Genomic DNA, 17006 nt, shown 5'->3' with positions numbered 1-17006 from the left:
AAATTCCACAAATAACTGGTGACCACACGAATAATTCGCGACCCAAACGTTTCAGGCCTGGCTGGAGGGACGTATTGGCGATGTCCTCAAAGAGTTTGGCATGGCGGACCGTGACGAATGCCTTCGATAGGTCGAGTGCCACCAGGACCGTCCACACAGATAATTCGCGACCCAGCCTGGCTGGAGGGACATATTGGCGATGTACTCATAAAGTTTCGGATGGCCTTGGGGAACTCCCTGTTTCACTCTACGGTGTTTCGATTTATTATCCCCCAATTCCACAATGACCCAAAACAGATAATTCGCTACCCAGCGAATTACCCCACTCTACGGTGTTTCAATTTCTTATCCCCAAATGACGACAACACAGATAATTCGCTACCCAGCGCTTCAAGTCTGGCTGGAGGGACGTATTGGCGATATCCTTAAAGAGTTTGGCATGGCGGACCGTGTCGAATGCCTTCGATAGGTCGAGTGCCACGAGGACCGTCCACACAGATAATTTGCGACCCAGCCTGGCTGGAGGGGCGCATTGGCGATATTGGAGAACTCCCTGTTTCACCCTACGGTGTTTCGATTTCTTATCCCTAAATTCCACATTGACCCAACACAAATAATTCGCTACCCAGCGCTTCAGGCCTGGCTGTAGGGACGTAATAGCGATGACCTTAAAGAGTTTGGCATGGCGGACCGTGTCGAATGCCTTTGATAGGTCGAGTGCCACGAGGACCGTCCACACAGATAATTCGCGACCTAGCCTGACTGGGGGTGGGGGCGCATTGGCGATGTTGTCAAAAAGTTTGGCATGGTGTCGAATGCCTTCGATAGGTCTAGTGCCACGAGGACCGTCCTATCACATGGCCTGGGCTGATTGAAGCCACTGCAAATGTGTGCGGTCATGATATGCAGATCAGTTGTTGTGCTGTGCAGTCTTCGAAATCCATGCTGATGCTCGGCGAATAGAAATTCTCCAACGAGGCTCGGGAGGAATAGAACCTCAAGCATCTTGGCTACTGGTGAGAGTTGGAAGATCGGTCTGTACGACTTCCCCTTACTCGGATCCTTTCCTGGCTTCAGAAACGCGATTACTCTGCCCATCTTCCGGACATCGGGTACTATAAGAGTGTTGAAACACAAGTTGAGGACAGTTCTAAGGTACTCGACTCCAGGTGAATCCAGATTCTTCAATATCAATGTAGAGATTCTGTCGGGGCCCAAAGCGTTGGGTGATTTGGCATCACGGATGACATTCGTAAACTGGTCCCCGGTAAATTGTGATGACTCCTCTTGGGCTCGCAGACCACGGATACGACGAATGGCTCCTCCTAGCCCTGTCTCCCTCGGGATGCACAATAAATTGATGGTTGAACAACCTGGCGCACCTCTTTGGATCAGTTACCATTACGGTTAAAATTTCTCATGTGACTAAAAAATGAATCGACTATTAATACACTTTTCTCACATGCACTGTACTCTGCTAAAATAGCCAAAATGAAAACCGCACAAAAAATTACAAAAGTTCCAGTGTCATAAGGCAAAAAAAAAAAAAAAAACAAAAATACACATCACCACCACATAAATGATGACAATGCCACACAGGGATGAATGAAGGGGAAAAAAAGTAAAATCCTGTATAATAGGCTGTAAAACGTAACAATGAAGACAAAGGCATAGCTTAGTTGGCTACAGCTACGTTGACATGCAAGACAACACACTAAACGAACTGTCTTAACGAACAAAGAACTTGTCATAGCACCCCCAAATTGGTATGCCTAATGGAAATGCCATTGTCGTTGCCTGCACTCCATCAAGGCAAGCTGAAATTACTCTGCGTCCATTACACTTGACTTTTTCCAAGGCGGGCGACAATGGCGGCAGTTTATGCTGTGAAAACCTTAAAATTCCTTCCCTCAATTGATGATGGCATATTTTTTTTAAATTGAGTTTGGTTTACATTTCGTCATTTTCGTGCTTTCATTCTCTCCTATTAGCTTGGTGCTGTAGAAAATGTTTTTATGGCATCAAGTGGCACTAGAAGAAAATGGAGAAAAACTCGAATGGATTGTATTTTTTTTTTTTTTTTTTTGCTTAGAAAAATCAAAATAATGGACTTTTTGTTTTGCCTGGCTGTAGAAATCCAAATGGACAAATGGATGTGGAAGAAAATACCAAAAAAAGATTTCAGAAGACTGCTAAACAGAGCTCTTGAAGTGTGCTTTGGAAAAAGGAATGAATTTTCAGCAAAGAAAACCCTATGTTGTTCCCAAGGTTCACAACTGAAATACCTGAATCAGAATTTGACAATGATTTTTAAGGAAGTTTAAAGAGAATAAGAAAATATTTTGAATATTAAATAGTCATATTCCACAGGTTGGAAAGAAGGGTAGGAAAAAACATGCGGCATAATGATTAAAACTCTCTTGACGAGAATGAGGATGAGAGACGATCCAACACTTGCTTAGTGCATGTTCCGGTTTACAGCGGTACATGGCTTCTATCTGGGAAAAGTGTTTCTTCTCCGATCTGGGCGATCTTGCAGACGTATTTCCGGGAGGACGTACACAAGAAAGGATGATTTCGTCAGTAGACGCGATGAAATCTTACATTGGCTGTCACGCATGGAATTCGAACCGAAGCACTAAACTTGGCATAGAAAAAAGGCCACTCGTACAGAATTGCGACTTATAAGGACTCAAGAAGTCAAATCGGGAGATCGGCTGTATCAGCTATATCAGACCGATATGGACCGTATTTGGCACAGTTGTTCGAAGTCGCAACAGAACAATTCATGCTCAATTTCAGCCTAATTGGAAAAAAATTGCGGCTTGTAAGGACTCAAATCGGAAGAACGGTTTATATGAGATATCGGTCTACGTGGTAGCTACATTCAAATCTGGACCGATCTAGACCAAATTAAAGAGGGACGTCGAAGGCCTTAACACAAGTCACTGTCCCAAATTTCGGCGTCATCGGAAAATAAATGCATCTTTTATGGGCCCAAAACCTTAAATCAAGAGATCGGTCTTACGGCTGTTATATTCAAACCTGGACCGATCTGAGCTAAATTGAAGAAGAGTATCGAAGGGCATAACACAACTCACTGTTCCAAATTTCGGCGACATCGGACAATAAATCCGCTTTTTATGGGTCCAAAATTTTAAATCGAGAAATCGGTCTATACGGCAGCTATTTCCAAATCTGAACCCATCTATGCCATATTGCAGAAGTATGTCGAGGGGCCTAACACAATTCACTGTCCCAAATTTCGGCGACATAGGACAACGAATGCGCATTTTATGGGTCCATGCCTTAAATCGAGAGATCGGTCTATATGGCAGCTATATCCAAATCTGAACCGATATGGGCCAAGCTGAAGATGAATGTCGAAGGGCTTAACGCAATTAACTGTCTCAAATGCCAAATTGCCAAAATCGGACAATAAATGCGCCTTTTATGGGCGTACGCCCTTACATCGAGAGATCGGTCTATATGGCAGCTATATCCAAATCTGGACCGATCTTGGCAAAATTGAAGAGAGATATCGAAGGGCCTAACACAACTCTCTATCCCAAATTTCAGCAAAATCGGATAATAAATGTGGCTTTTATGGGCCTAAGACCCTAAATCGGTGGATCCGTCAATATGGCAGCTATATCCTAATTTGGACCGATCTGGGCCAAACTGAAGAAGAATGTCGAAGGGCCTAACACAACTCATTGACCTTAATTTCAGCAAAATCAGCAAACTATGAGCCTAAGACCCTAAATCGGTGGATCCGTCTATATGGCAGCTATATCCAAATCTGGACCGATATGGGCTAAATTGATGAAGGATGTCGATTGACCTAACACAACTCACTGACGTTACCTCACAGTTACGTTACAATTCGCATCATCTTTGAAGAAGTACGGTCCAATGATGCCACCAGCCCATAAACCGCACCAAACTGTGATTTTTATACCCACCACCGAAGGATGGGGGTATATTCATTTTGTTATTCCGTTTGCAAAACATCGAAATATCCATTTCCGACCCCAATAAGTACACATGTTCCTGATCAGCGTAAAAATCGAAGACGATCTAGCCATGTCCGTCAGTATGTCCGTCTATCTGTTGAAATCACGCTACAGTCTTTAAAAATAGAGATATAGAGCTGAAACTTTGCACAGATTCTTTTTTTTTTTTGTCCATAATCAGGTTAAGTTCGAAGATGGGCTATATGGGACTATATCTTCAAATAGCCACCCAATTAGACCGATCCACCGATTTAGGGTCTTAGGCCCATAAAAGCCACATTTATTACTCGATTTTGCTGAAATTTGGAACAGTGAGTTGTGATAGGCCCTTCGACATTCTTCGCCAAATTGGCTCAGATCGGTTCAGATTTGGATATAGCTGCCATATATTCGCCTGATCGTCGTGATATTTTATGTCGATCCAGCCATGTCAGTCCGTCTGTCTGTCGAAAGCACGCTAACTTCCGAAGGAGTAAAGCTAACCACTTGAAATTTTGCACAAATACTTCTTAGTAGTATAGGTCGGTTGGGATTGTAAATGGGCCAAATCGTTTCATGTTTTGATATAGCTGCCATATAAACCTATCTTGGGTCTTGACTTCTTGAGCCTCTAGAGGGCGCAATTTTTATGCGGTTGGAATGAAATTTTGCTCGACGTGTTTTATTATGATATCCAACAACTGTACTAACTATGGTTCAAATCGGCCCATAACCTGATATAGCTGTCATATAAACCGATCTTGGGTCTTGACTTCTTGAGCCTCTAGAGGGCGCAATTCTTATCCCATTGCAATGAAATTTTGCTCGACGTGTTTTATTATGATATCCAACAACTGTACTAACTATGGTTCAAATCGGCCCATAACCTGATATAGCTGTCATATAAACCGATCTTGGGTCTTGACTTCTAGAGCCTCTAGAGGGCGCAATTCTTATCCGATTGGAATGAAATTTTGTACGACGTGTTTCGCTATGGTTTCCAACAACTGTGCTAAATATGGTTCAAATCGGTCCATAACCTGATATAGGTGCCATATAAACCGATCTTGGGTCTTGACTTCTTGTGCCTCTAGAGGGCGCAATTATTATCCGATTTTAATGAAATTTTTCACGAAGCTTTTTGTTATCTTGGATATCAACTGTGCAAGGTATGGTTCAAATCGGTCCATAAGCTGATATAGCTGTCATATAAACCAATCTGGGCACTTGACTTCTTGAGCTTTTGGAGGGCCCAATTCCTATTCGATTTGGCTGAAATTTTGCGTGACGTATTTTATTATGACTTTCAACAACTGTGCCAAATAAGGTTTAAATCCGTTCATAACCTGATATAGCTGCCATATAAACTGATCTTGACTTCTTGAGCTTCTAGAGGTCGCAATTATTATCCGCTTTGCCTGAAATTTTGTACAACGGATCCTCTCATCAACGTACGTATTTATTATGGTCTGAATCGGTCTATAGCCTCATACAGCTCCCATATAAATCGATCTATCTATTTCACTTCTTGAGCACCACAAGGGCGCAATTCTTATTCGAATTGGCCGACATTTTACACAGGTCTCCAACATATAATTTAATTGTGGTCCGAACCGGACCATATCTTGATATCGCTCTAATAACAGAGCAAATCTGTCCTTTTATCCTTTTTTTGCCTAAGCAGAGATAGCGGGAAAAAAAAAACTCGAAAAATGCGATCCATGGTGGAGGGTATATAAGATTCGGCCCGGCCGAACTTAGCACGCTCTTACTTGTTTGATATATCTACAGTGCTTATAGGTATTTGGTCCAAATCGGAATATATTTTGATATTACTGCTATGGGACGTAAGGTATGACATTTTTACCGAATTTTGATGAAAGGTGGTTCCCCGGGGTGGTGGGTATCCAAAGTTCGCCCCGGCCGAACTTAACGCATTTTTACTCGTTCTCAATGCCAGTCCTTGAAATTTAATAAAAATATATCCTAAAAACTAGACCATTATGCTTATCTCTTAATCGCAAAGTGCAGACTCACGTTTTTCCCAGCCTGCCATTTCTTTCTTTAGGTATCGCACCCCCCCACTAAAAAACTGTTGGCTATTTACTGCTGTTTTACTTTTAAGCTCCTTTCTGAAATCTGATAACATTAGCTGGGCCTTTTTGTGTTTTGTTTCGGTTTCGGTTAGTGTTGTGTTGTGTTGTGTTGGGGTCTTAATTTATTTATTCTATATTTCATCTGTCTGTCTCTTCTCGTTTTCTTTTGGTGCTTTGGCATTTTCTTCAATTTAGGTTGATGGCGTCGTTATACGTCCCGGCCATTCCAATCTCGATATCGATGATTTAATGACACGCAGTACCAAACGTTCCTCATCGGATGGCGGTGGCGGTTCCTCAGGCGGCGGTGGCGGAAATTATGGCAATGGCGGCGGTGGTGGCTATTTCAATGGTGGCGGTCCTGGCGGCGGTAATGGCTTTGGCGGCATGGTTGCCGGTCATTATGATGTCCTGTTCGGTGTGGTCACTGGTGAATCGATATGGCGTTTCAGTGCCCATGACATACAGAATGGCTTTGAGGGCGAGAGACGTGATAAAATTATTAGGACTTATGTTCGTAATGCCTACAATTATCATCTCAACGAAATATTCTTTACGGTAAGTAGACGACAATATCATTAACCAGAATTTCTCCTATTTTCTTTGCTATATGTAAAAATATATGTGTGTGTGGGTGTGTGTGCGCGCTCGTGTGCTTTGAAAAGATGATTCTCCTTCCGGGAAGGATATTCGGCATGAATAATCCTTAAAAATGTAATGAGCAAAAAAATTGGCAAAACAAGAAATGATGATTAAGCTTAAAAACTAGACGTAAACAAAATACACATAACTTTGGATTTTTTATTTTCTAAGAAAAAAAAAGTAGAAATGGATAAACAAAGCCAAGGCCAAGATGTTGATGCTCTCTCCAAGCGCTTGTGTAACTCTGACTGCTTTTTCGGGTCCTTAGTGAGACCATGAGCACATATAAGTCTATTTTGTAGCTGGGCTCTCATCCACCACACCAAACTGGACACTAGGTATTTAAAATTGGAACTTAGGATTTGGTTTTTATAACATGTCCATGGGACATTGGAATTCTGTCGGGTGCCTTGACTCATTTACGTCGTGACAGCCGATCTACGTGACCGGGTCATTTTGGAAGGCGAACGAACAGAACGCGTATATGGTGGCTCCTTGTCAACGGTACACTGGGTAAAACAACGGCTGTTATTGGTAAAGGTACGTGATTCACTCACGGCGTGATTGAGGCGCCAGGACACTGGGACATGTGTGTAAACAAACAGAAAATACTCTTTATCAATGGCTCCGATGCCACTGTGGCTGAGCATCACAGCTCGAATTGCGTCCTACTATGATTTGATTCACTTATGGTTCGTGATTCACTCACGGCGTTATTGAGGCACCAGGACACCGTGACATGTGTATAAACAAACGGAAAGTACTCCTTATCAATGGCTCCAACGCTACTGTGGCTGAGCATCACAGGGCGTATTGCGGCCTACTATGATTATAGTGATTTGATTCACTTATGGTTCGTGATTCACCCACAGCGTGATTGAGGCCCCAGGACATCGTGACATGTGTGTAAACAAACAGAAAGTACTCTTTATTAATGGCTCCGATGCTACTGTGGCTGAGCATCACAGCGCGAATTGCGTCCTACTATGATTTGATTAACTTATGATTCGTGATTCACTCACGGCGTGATTGAGGCGCCAGGACACCGTGACATGTGTGTAAACAAACGGAAAGTACTCCTTATCAATGGCTCCGATGCTACTGTGGCTGAGCATCACAGCGCCAATTGCGTCCTACTATGATTTGATTCACTTATGGTTCGTGATTCACTCACGGCGTGATTGAGGCACCAGATCACCGTGATATGTGTGTAAACAATCACAAAGTACTCTTTATCAATGGCTCCAATGCTACTGTGGCTGAGCATCACAGGACGAATTGCGCCCTATTATAATTCTAGTGATTTGATTCACTTATGGTTTGATTGAAGCACGAAGGGCCCGGGGGTGTGCATGTGGACGAAAGAAACGTACGCGTGAACAATGTGTAGGGGTCTTTTTGTCTAAGGGACATAAGGCACTAGGACACCTAGACAGTTGTATAGACAGGCGGAAAGTAGGCACGAGCAATGGCTCCTATGTGGAGATGTGCATGTAAGTGATTTTTCACTCACGGTCACTCGCGCTCACGAGAAAAAAAGGTTGCTCACGCACAACTTTTTTATGTCGAATCACGTTTGCGCATGCTCACGAAACAACAATTTTGCTCACGCACGCTAACGCACAACTCACGAGGCACTCACGAAACACTCACCTCTCGAGACAATCACGACTCACGGTCACGCACGATCACGTGTTTGGATTTTGATCTTTCTCACGTATCACGTAACTCACGCGTGACACGACAACTCAAGTGAGTACGTGCACTCTTTTACTCCTGTGTATGAGGGAGACTGGGCGTTAAGCTCGATTATGGTTAAAGCGACTTGATTCACTCTTGGGGTGATTGAGGCAAAAGGACACCTTAACGGGTGTGTTTTTAAACGCAAAATACTCCCAATCAATGGGGCAGTGGCTCCAGTGCCTTAGGGACACTGAGTGTTAAGCTGGCTATAATAGTCACAGAGACGTGATACACTCACGGCGTGACTAGAACACCAAGAGTGGGTGTGGCTTCTGTGTCTGGGGGGTCACTGAACATTAGCTATTTTTGTAACAGCAACTCAATCGGTCACGTCGTAATTGAGCCATTAGAACACCGGGACGTGTGCGTAGAGGGAAATTTTGTATGTTTGAGGAACGTGAATTACCCAGGAAGAGATTGAGGCACTAAATCACCGGGACGTATGAGTACGGCTGCTATGTCTGAGGGCCACTTGGGCAAATTCTGTCCATAAGTTTACCAAGACGTGATTCACTCATGGCGTGATTGAGGCACTAGGACACCGGGACGGATGTGTAGACAAATGGGGAATAAGCGCAAACAATGGCTTAGTGGATCCTGTGTCTGAGTAACACCTGGCAAAACTGAGGCTGTTACAGAGACGTAATTAATTCACGGCACGGTTAAGGGACTGGGACGTGAATGTAGATTGGCGGTAAGTACACGCGATCATTGTAACACTCCTCTGTGTATGAAGGAGACTGGGCATAAAGCTCGAATATTATGTAAGCGACGTGATTAACTCTTGGGATGATTGAGGCAAAAGTACACCGAAACGGGTGTGTATTCAGAAAAAAGTACTCGCAATCAATGGGGCAGTGGTTGCAGTGCTTTAGGGACACTGGGTGTTAAGCTGGCTATAATAGTCACAGAGACGTGATTCAATCACGACGTGATTAGGACATCAGGAGTGGGTGTATCTTCTGTGTCTTAAGGTCACTGGACACCGGGCAGCTGTTTTAGTAACAAGGACTCTTTCGCTCGCGCCGTAATTGAGACATTAGGACACTGGGACGAGGGAAGTTTTCTCGATCTGAGGGATGTGAATTATCCACGAGGAGGTTGAGGTCCACACATGCGGACGGGACGTATGTGTGGACGGGACGTATGCGTGGACGGGACGTATGTGTGGACGGGACGTATGTGTGGACGGGACGTATGTGTGGACGGGACGTGTGTGTGACGGGACGTATGTGTGGACGGGCCGTATGTATGGACGGGAACTATGTGTGGACAGGACGTATGTGTGGATGGGACGTATGTGTGGACGGGACGTATGTGTGGACGGGACGTATGTGTGGACGGGACGTATGTGTGGACGGGACGTATGTGTGAACGGGACGTATATGTGGACAGATGAAACGTACGGCTCCTGTATCTGACCGTAAGGTTATAAAGACGTGATTCACTCACGGCGTGATTGAGGCACTAAGACATCGGGATGGATGTGTAGACAAATGGGAAATGAGCGCAAACAATGACTCAGTGTTTCGTGTGTCAAAGGAACACCTGCAAACTGTGGCTGTTAAGAAGACGTGATTAATTCACAGAGCGATTAAGGCACCGGGACGGGTGTGTAGAGAGACGGCATTGGATCATTGTACCACCCCTCTAGCACAAGAGCCACTGGCAAAAGTCCTGTAGACGAGTATATAGGACGTAGCGTATACTGGGACATAGGAAGCATGACTTCGGACAGCTGATAAATATCCCGATTAGTCACTGCACCGTTAGATCGTGACGTCGCGCTGAACGCAGGGAGTGGCAGACTTATGCAGGATGTGCAAATACGAGGAAGAGTTAATAAAAGTCCTGATTAGTTATTGCAATGTAAAGTCTTTGACGTCGCGCTGGTTTCCCTAGTTTTCTGTCTTGTGTTAAATAGTTTTTTTATACCCTCCACCATAAGATGGGGGGGTATACTAATTTCGTCATTCTGTTTGTAACTACTCGAAATATTCGTCTGAGACCCCATAAAGTATATATATTCTTGATCGTCGCGACATTTTATGTCGATCTAGCCATGTCCGTCCGTCTGTCCGTCCGTCTGTCTGTCGAAAGCACGCTAACTTCCGAAGGAGTAAAGCTAGCCGCTTGAAATTTTGCACAAATACTTCTTATTAGTGTAGGTCGGTTGGTATTGTAAATGGGTCATATCGGCCCATGTTTTGATATAGCTGCCATATAAACCGATCTTGGGTCTTGACTTCTTGAACCTCTAGAAGGCGCAAATCTTATCCGATTGGAATAAAATTTTGCACGACGTGTTTTGTTATGATATCCAACAATTGTGCCAAGTATGGTTCAAATCGGTCCATAACCTGATATAGCTGCCATATAAACCGATGTTGGGTCTTGACTTCTTGAGCCTGTAGAGTGCGCAATTCTTATCCGATTTGAATGAAATTTTGCACGACGTGTTTTGTTATGATACCCAACAACTGTGTCAAGTATGGTTGAAATCGGTTCATAACCGGATATAGCTGCCATATAAACCGATATTGGGTCTTGACTTCTTGAACCTCTAGAAGGCGCAAATCTTATCCGATTGGAATGAAATTTTGCACGACATATTTTGTTATGATATCCAGCAATTGTGCCAAGTATGGTTGAAATCGGTTTATAACCTGATATAGCTGCCATATAAACCGATCTTGGGTCTTGACTTCTTGAGCCTCTAGAGTGCGCAATTCTTATCCGATTTGAATGGAATTTTGCACGACGTGTTTTGGTATGATATCCAACAATTGTGCCAAGTATGGTTGAAATCGGTACATAACCTGATATAGCTGCCACATAAACCGATCTTGGGACTTGACTTCTTGAACCTCTAGAAGGCGCAAATCTTATCCGATTGGAATGCAATTTTGCACGACGTATTTTGTTATGATATCCAACAATTATTCCAAGTATGGTTCAAATCGGTTCATAATCTGGTATAGCTGTCATATAAACCGATCTGGGGTCTTGATTTCTTGAGCCTCTAGAGGTCGCAATTATCTTCCGATTGAACTGAAATTTTGCACGTAGTGTTTTGGTATTACTTTTAACAACTGTGCTAAGTATGATTCAAATCGATTCATAATCTGGTATAGCTGTCATATAAACCGATCTTGGATCTTGACTTCTTGAACCTCTAGAGGGCGCAATTCTCATCCGATTTGGCTGAAATTTTGTACATTGGCTTCTCTCATGACCTTTAGCATACGTGTCTAGTATGGTCTGAATCGATCAATAGCTTGATACAGCTCTTATATAAACCTTTCTCCCGATTTTGCTTCTTGAGCCCCTACAAGGCGCAATTCTTATACGAATGAATTGAAATATTACACAATGACTTCTACAATGTCAATTAGCATTCATTTATGGTCCGAATCGGACTATAACTTGATATAGCTCCAATAGGATAACAGTTCTTATTCAATATTCTGTTTGTCTAAAAAGAGATACCGCGCATAGAACTCGACAAATGCGATCAATGGTGGAGGATATATAAGATTATTTCTGCTGTCTTACACGGTTGTGTACATCTGCCTGGGCTTCTCAGCTTTCTTTTTATATTCTCCACCATAGGACGGGGGGTAAAAGAATTTCTTCATTCCGTTTGTAGTACATCGCAATATTGATCTGAGACCCTTGATCGTCTTGATATTCTAAGTCGATCTAGCCATGTCCGTCCGTCTGTCTGTCGACTTTCGAAGGAGTAAAGTGTAGTGTAGGTCGGTTGGGATTGTAAATTGACCAAATCGGTAATGTTTTGATAAAAATGTCATATAAACCAATCTCGGATTTTCACTTCTTGAGCCACTAAAGGGCGCAAGCATTAATCGATTTGAAGGATATTTTGCACAAAGCATTTTGCTAAAACTCCTAACAACTTCAAATCAAATCGACTCATAGCCGGATATAGCTCCCATATAAAACAATCTCGAATTTTCACTTCCTGAGCCGCTAGAAGGCGCAATTATTATCAAATTTTAATGATGTTTTGCAACGGCTATGCGAAGTATGTTTTAAATCGGTTCATTACCTGATATAGCCCCCCATATAAACCAATCCCAAAACTTCAATTATTGAGCCGCTAGAGGGCGCAATTATTATCAGATTTGGTTGACATTTTACTTGAAGTATTTTGGTTTGACTATCACAACTGTGCCAAGTACGTTTTAAATCGGTTCATTACCTGATATAGCTCCCATATAAACCGACTTTGAATCTTCACTTCTTAAGCCGCTAGAGGGCGCAATTATTATCCGATTTGTATGAAATTTTGCACGAAGTATTTTATTTTAACTTCTAACAACTGCGTCAAGTATGGTTTAAATCGGTTCATAACCAGATATAGCTCCCATATTATCCGATATCCGATCTTTACTTCTTGAGTCGCTAGAGGGCGCAATTATTAACCGATTTGGATGAAATTTAGCACGAAGCGTTTTGTTTTAACTTCTAACAACTGCGTCAAGTATGGTTTAAATCGGTTCATAACCTGATATAGCTCCCATATAATCCGATATCGGATCTTCGCATCTTGAGCCGCTAGAGGGCGCAATTACTCACCGATTTGTCTGAAATATTCATGATGAGTTTTGCATTGTGTTTCAATAACTGTGCCTATTATGGTCCAAATCGGTTTATAACCTTATATAGCTCCTTTATAAACCGATCTCCCATGCCCGTACATGCCCGCGGGCATAGAAAAAATGAACAGAACACACGGACGGTATGAACAACTTGGTGTGGCTTCGTTCGGCTGCCTCTATTTGGGTTTTTAAGCAGTCTTAATGTGCCCATCACTGCTCCAGAGGGAGTTATTCGCACATTTTGCACAACGACTTCCTCTGTGACCTTTAACGTGCATGCAGATCTCCTTATTTTGTTTCTTGAGCCACTATAGGGCACAATTCTTATCCGATTCCGCCCGTCCGTACTTAGCACGCGTTTTCTTACTTCTTCTTCTATGGAGAACACAATGAACTTAAAGTCTCACATTAAAGCGGCTAGTAGCCCATGTTGTTGGAGGCATGCAAATGCAAATTTTACCCATGAACATTCCACTAAGCATCAGGGGCAAACTTCTCACATATCAATGAGTGCAGTCCGATTCAAGTTCAAGCTCAATGATAAGGGGCCTCCTTTTTATTGCCGAGTCCGAACGGCGTACCGCAGTGCGATACCTCTTTGGAGAGAAGTTTTACATGGCATAGTACCTCACAAATGTTGCCAGCATTGGGAGGGGAAAACCACCGGTGAAATTTTTTTCTGATGGTCTCGCCAGGATTCGAACCCAGGCGTTCAGCGTCATAGGCGGACATGCTAACCTCTTCGCTACGGTGGCCTCCCTGGAGGTTGGAAGCATTATCCAACTCAATCTAATCCTAAAAAAATTTTTGGTTAAAGTTTTCACTTTTTAAAATATAATCACTTACCCCAAACATTTCCCGAAGATTGCCTAACCTAAAATGTATGAAAATACATTTAAATATCGTAATGAACCCAAAGAAAGAAAAATTCAAGAAACGTGACAACCATCTACCATCCAGTTAACAATCTGTTTTAAACAATATGGTATTATTGAAATTTTCTATGAACCCAATAAAAATGAAAAACCCCTCCAAACAGAGCGAGAAAAAACATCGAAAGGCCATAAAATGGAAAATAAAGAAGTGAAACAGGTGGGCGACTTCATAACAATTTCGTCCGTCACATTTATCAGCAAAAAAAAAGTGGCAAGCAATTCGTTGCCTTTATTGATTAGATTTTTTTCTTCATGGATTGATTGGCTGTCTGCTGAAAGAGTATGAGAGAGAGAGAGAGAGAGAGAGTGAACGAATAAATGTAGAATTTTGGTCTCAGAATAAGCCAGCCTAAGCTAGGCGAGCGAGGACACGTTTTGCTGCAAACATTCATTTGCCCCATGGTCATGTCCTCGGCAAATCGAACGACCGTTATTCGACACGTCAAAGTTGCTTTGCCTCTATTGATTTGATTGTTTAATAGGAAAAGAAACGTTTTTGACAGTTATTACATTTCGTCCAAAGCACATGCAAAACCAAGGAACATAAACAGATGAACGAAGCGAGGAAGGGGTGTCGGCAAACAAATGACGTGACAGCTAGCCCAGAAAATCGAAAGTTCCAGCACTTTAGCCAAATTGTGCCACAAATACGCCCACTTAGACTAAACCACATCCACAAAGAAATGCTCCTAAACAATGGCAAAAAATGTTCATTTAATACTCCTCGCTTGGCCTGCTTGTTTCTTTTTTTTTTTTTTGTTTTTTATTTGTTGCCTTTTTTTGTGCTCAAAGCAAAAAAGAAAATCTTCAATTTTCTTTAGTTGTAAATTTTCACACAAAACTTCCTTAGCCTGCCTTTGTTGTTTCCTTTTCCGTTGCTGTGCACATTTTTTCCACACCCACCAAAAAAGGACAGAAAATCATCAGCACGTATATCGAAGCAATTGCAAATTGAATACATTATGAGAAAAAGAAAGAAAAAAAAAAGACTAAAATAATAACAACTCAAATGACTGGAAAATGGTATAGTGTTTCAAACCAATACGAAAATATAGGCCTTATAGTGGGCTAAAAGAGTATTAAATGAGAAAAATGGGTTTTTAGCAAATATGCCAAGAAAACTAAAAAAAAAAAAAAACTCCATCAGCGGTGAAGTCCATAGAAAATCGTTCTATGTGCATAAAATGTTCCTTAGATACTATTTTTCATGGCAAAATTTCACGGAAACTAAATTTGTTTAGAAAATTTGGTCAAATTTTGATTTTCGTAGAAAAATTTTCAGTCTTCGTCTCTCAGCCCGCTGTATACTTGAACCCAAATGTTAATACCACCTTCGTTTTCTGGTCTCCAATACCTTTCATTTGATGCCCTTATTGTGACCATCGGACCACTTGCGGATATGGCTGGCTTTTTTGGGGTAAGGGGGAGGGTCCGCCTCCACCCGATATCTAAAAATTACGTAGCCTATGTTTTCTTACAGACAATCATACACAATCTATGAAAATTCAGTTCAGCCAAGTATCATATAGTCATAATGGGTCTAATGGCGTTTTTGGGGGATAGCGTGACCCTCTATACCTCGATCTGATTTTGTATGCCAGATTCGAAATCTACTCCCGAATACCTTTCATTTGAACCCCATATGGATATGAACGTCGAATATGTCTGTATGGGGGAGTTTTGGCCCGATGGGTACTTAGACTCAAATTTTAATGCCATATTCGCATTCTACTCTCCAATACCTTTCATTTGATACCGATATTGTCCCGATCGGTCCACTTTTGATTTTGGGTTGTGTTTTTGGCATAAGGGGGAGTGTCCGTCCCCCCTTCCGATGCTGAAAAATTACATATCCTATGTTTCCTTCCAGACCAACCTACACAATATGCGAAATTTTCAAGAAAATCGGTTCTGCCGTTTTTTCTAGTCTATACGGAACAAACAAACCGAGTTCCATATGTCCGTGATTAGATAATGTCCCCATTATGGGAGTTTTTGTGGGTTGGGGTGACCCCCTACACTTCGACATGAATTTGTATGCCAGATTCGTAAACTATTCCCGCATACTTTTCATTTGATACCCTTATCGGTCCTAATCGGTCCCCTTTTGATTTTGGGTGGTGTTTTTGGGGTAACGGTGGAGGGTCCGCCCCCTTCCGTTATCAATAATTTAAAAAGCCTATTTCTACTTTCTGACCACATTCGTAATCTACTCCCATAGATCTTTCATTTGAGTCTCATATTGTCATGATCCTCAAATAAACCTATTTTAAGGGGTTTTGAGGCTGGGGCGGGCCCCCAGGTACTGGGACCCAAGTTTTATTGTGATATTCGTACTCTACTCTTGAATACCTTTCATTTAAATCCCATATTGTCCCGATCGGTCCGTTTTTATTTTTGGGTAGTACTTTTGTGGTAAGGGGGAGCGTCTTGGGTCTTGACATCTTGAGCCTCTAAAGTGCGCAATTCTTATCCGATTAGGATGAAATTTTGGCACGACGTGTTTAGTTATGATATCCAACAACTGTGCCAAGTTTGGTTCAAATCGGTTCATAACCTGATATAACTGCAATATAAACTGGTATGGGGCCTTGACTTCTTGAGCCACCAGGGGGCGCAATTTTTATCCGATTTGAACGAAATTTTTGCACGACATGTTTTGTTTTGATATCCAACAACTGTGGCAAGTATGGTTCAAATCGGTTCATGACCTGATATAGCTGTCATATAAACAGATCTAGGGACTTGACTTCTTGAGCCTCTAGAGGTCGCAATTCTTATCCGATTGGAATGAAATTTTGCATGACTTATTTTATTCTTACTTTCAACAACTGTGTCAAAAAAGGTTCAAATCGGTTCATAACCTGATACAGCTGCCATATAAACCGATCTTGGATCTTGACTTCTTGAGCCTCTAGAGGTCGCAATTATTATCCGATTTGCCTGAAATTTTGTACGACGGATCCTCTCATG

At 42.2% G+C, this 17006-nt stretch overlaps 1 protein-coding gene across 1 annotated transcript in view; it reads left to right on the top strand.

Moving 5' to 3' along the window:
- LOC106092938 (neuroligin 4-like) overlaps positions 1–7012 on the top strand; it is a 95159-nt gene extending 88147 nt beyond the window's left edge. Inside the window, exons 5-6 of the mRNA XM_059361722.1 lie at positions 6287–6649; positions 6905–7012. Coding sequence (XP_059217705.1) covers positions 6287–6649; positions 6905–7012 — 471 coding nt within the window. The remainder of the gene's footprint in view (positions 1–6286; positions 6650–6904) is intronic.
- The last annotated feature ends 9994 nt before the right edge of the window (positions 7013–17006 follow it).

The sequence above is a fragment of the Stomoxys calcitrans genome, chromosome 2 (assembly GCF_963082655.1).
Source record: "Stomoxys calcitrans chromosome 2, idStoCalc2.1, whole genome shotgun sequence".
Classification (NCBI taxonomy): domain Eukaryota; kingdom Metazoa; phylum Arthropoda; class Insecta; order Diptera; family Muscidae; genus Stomoxys; species Stomoxys calcitrans.
Note: the sequence above shows the minus strand (reverse complement) of the source record. Positions and strands in the feature narration are given on the sequence as shown.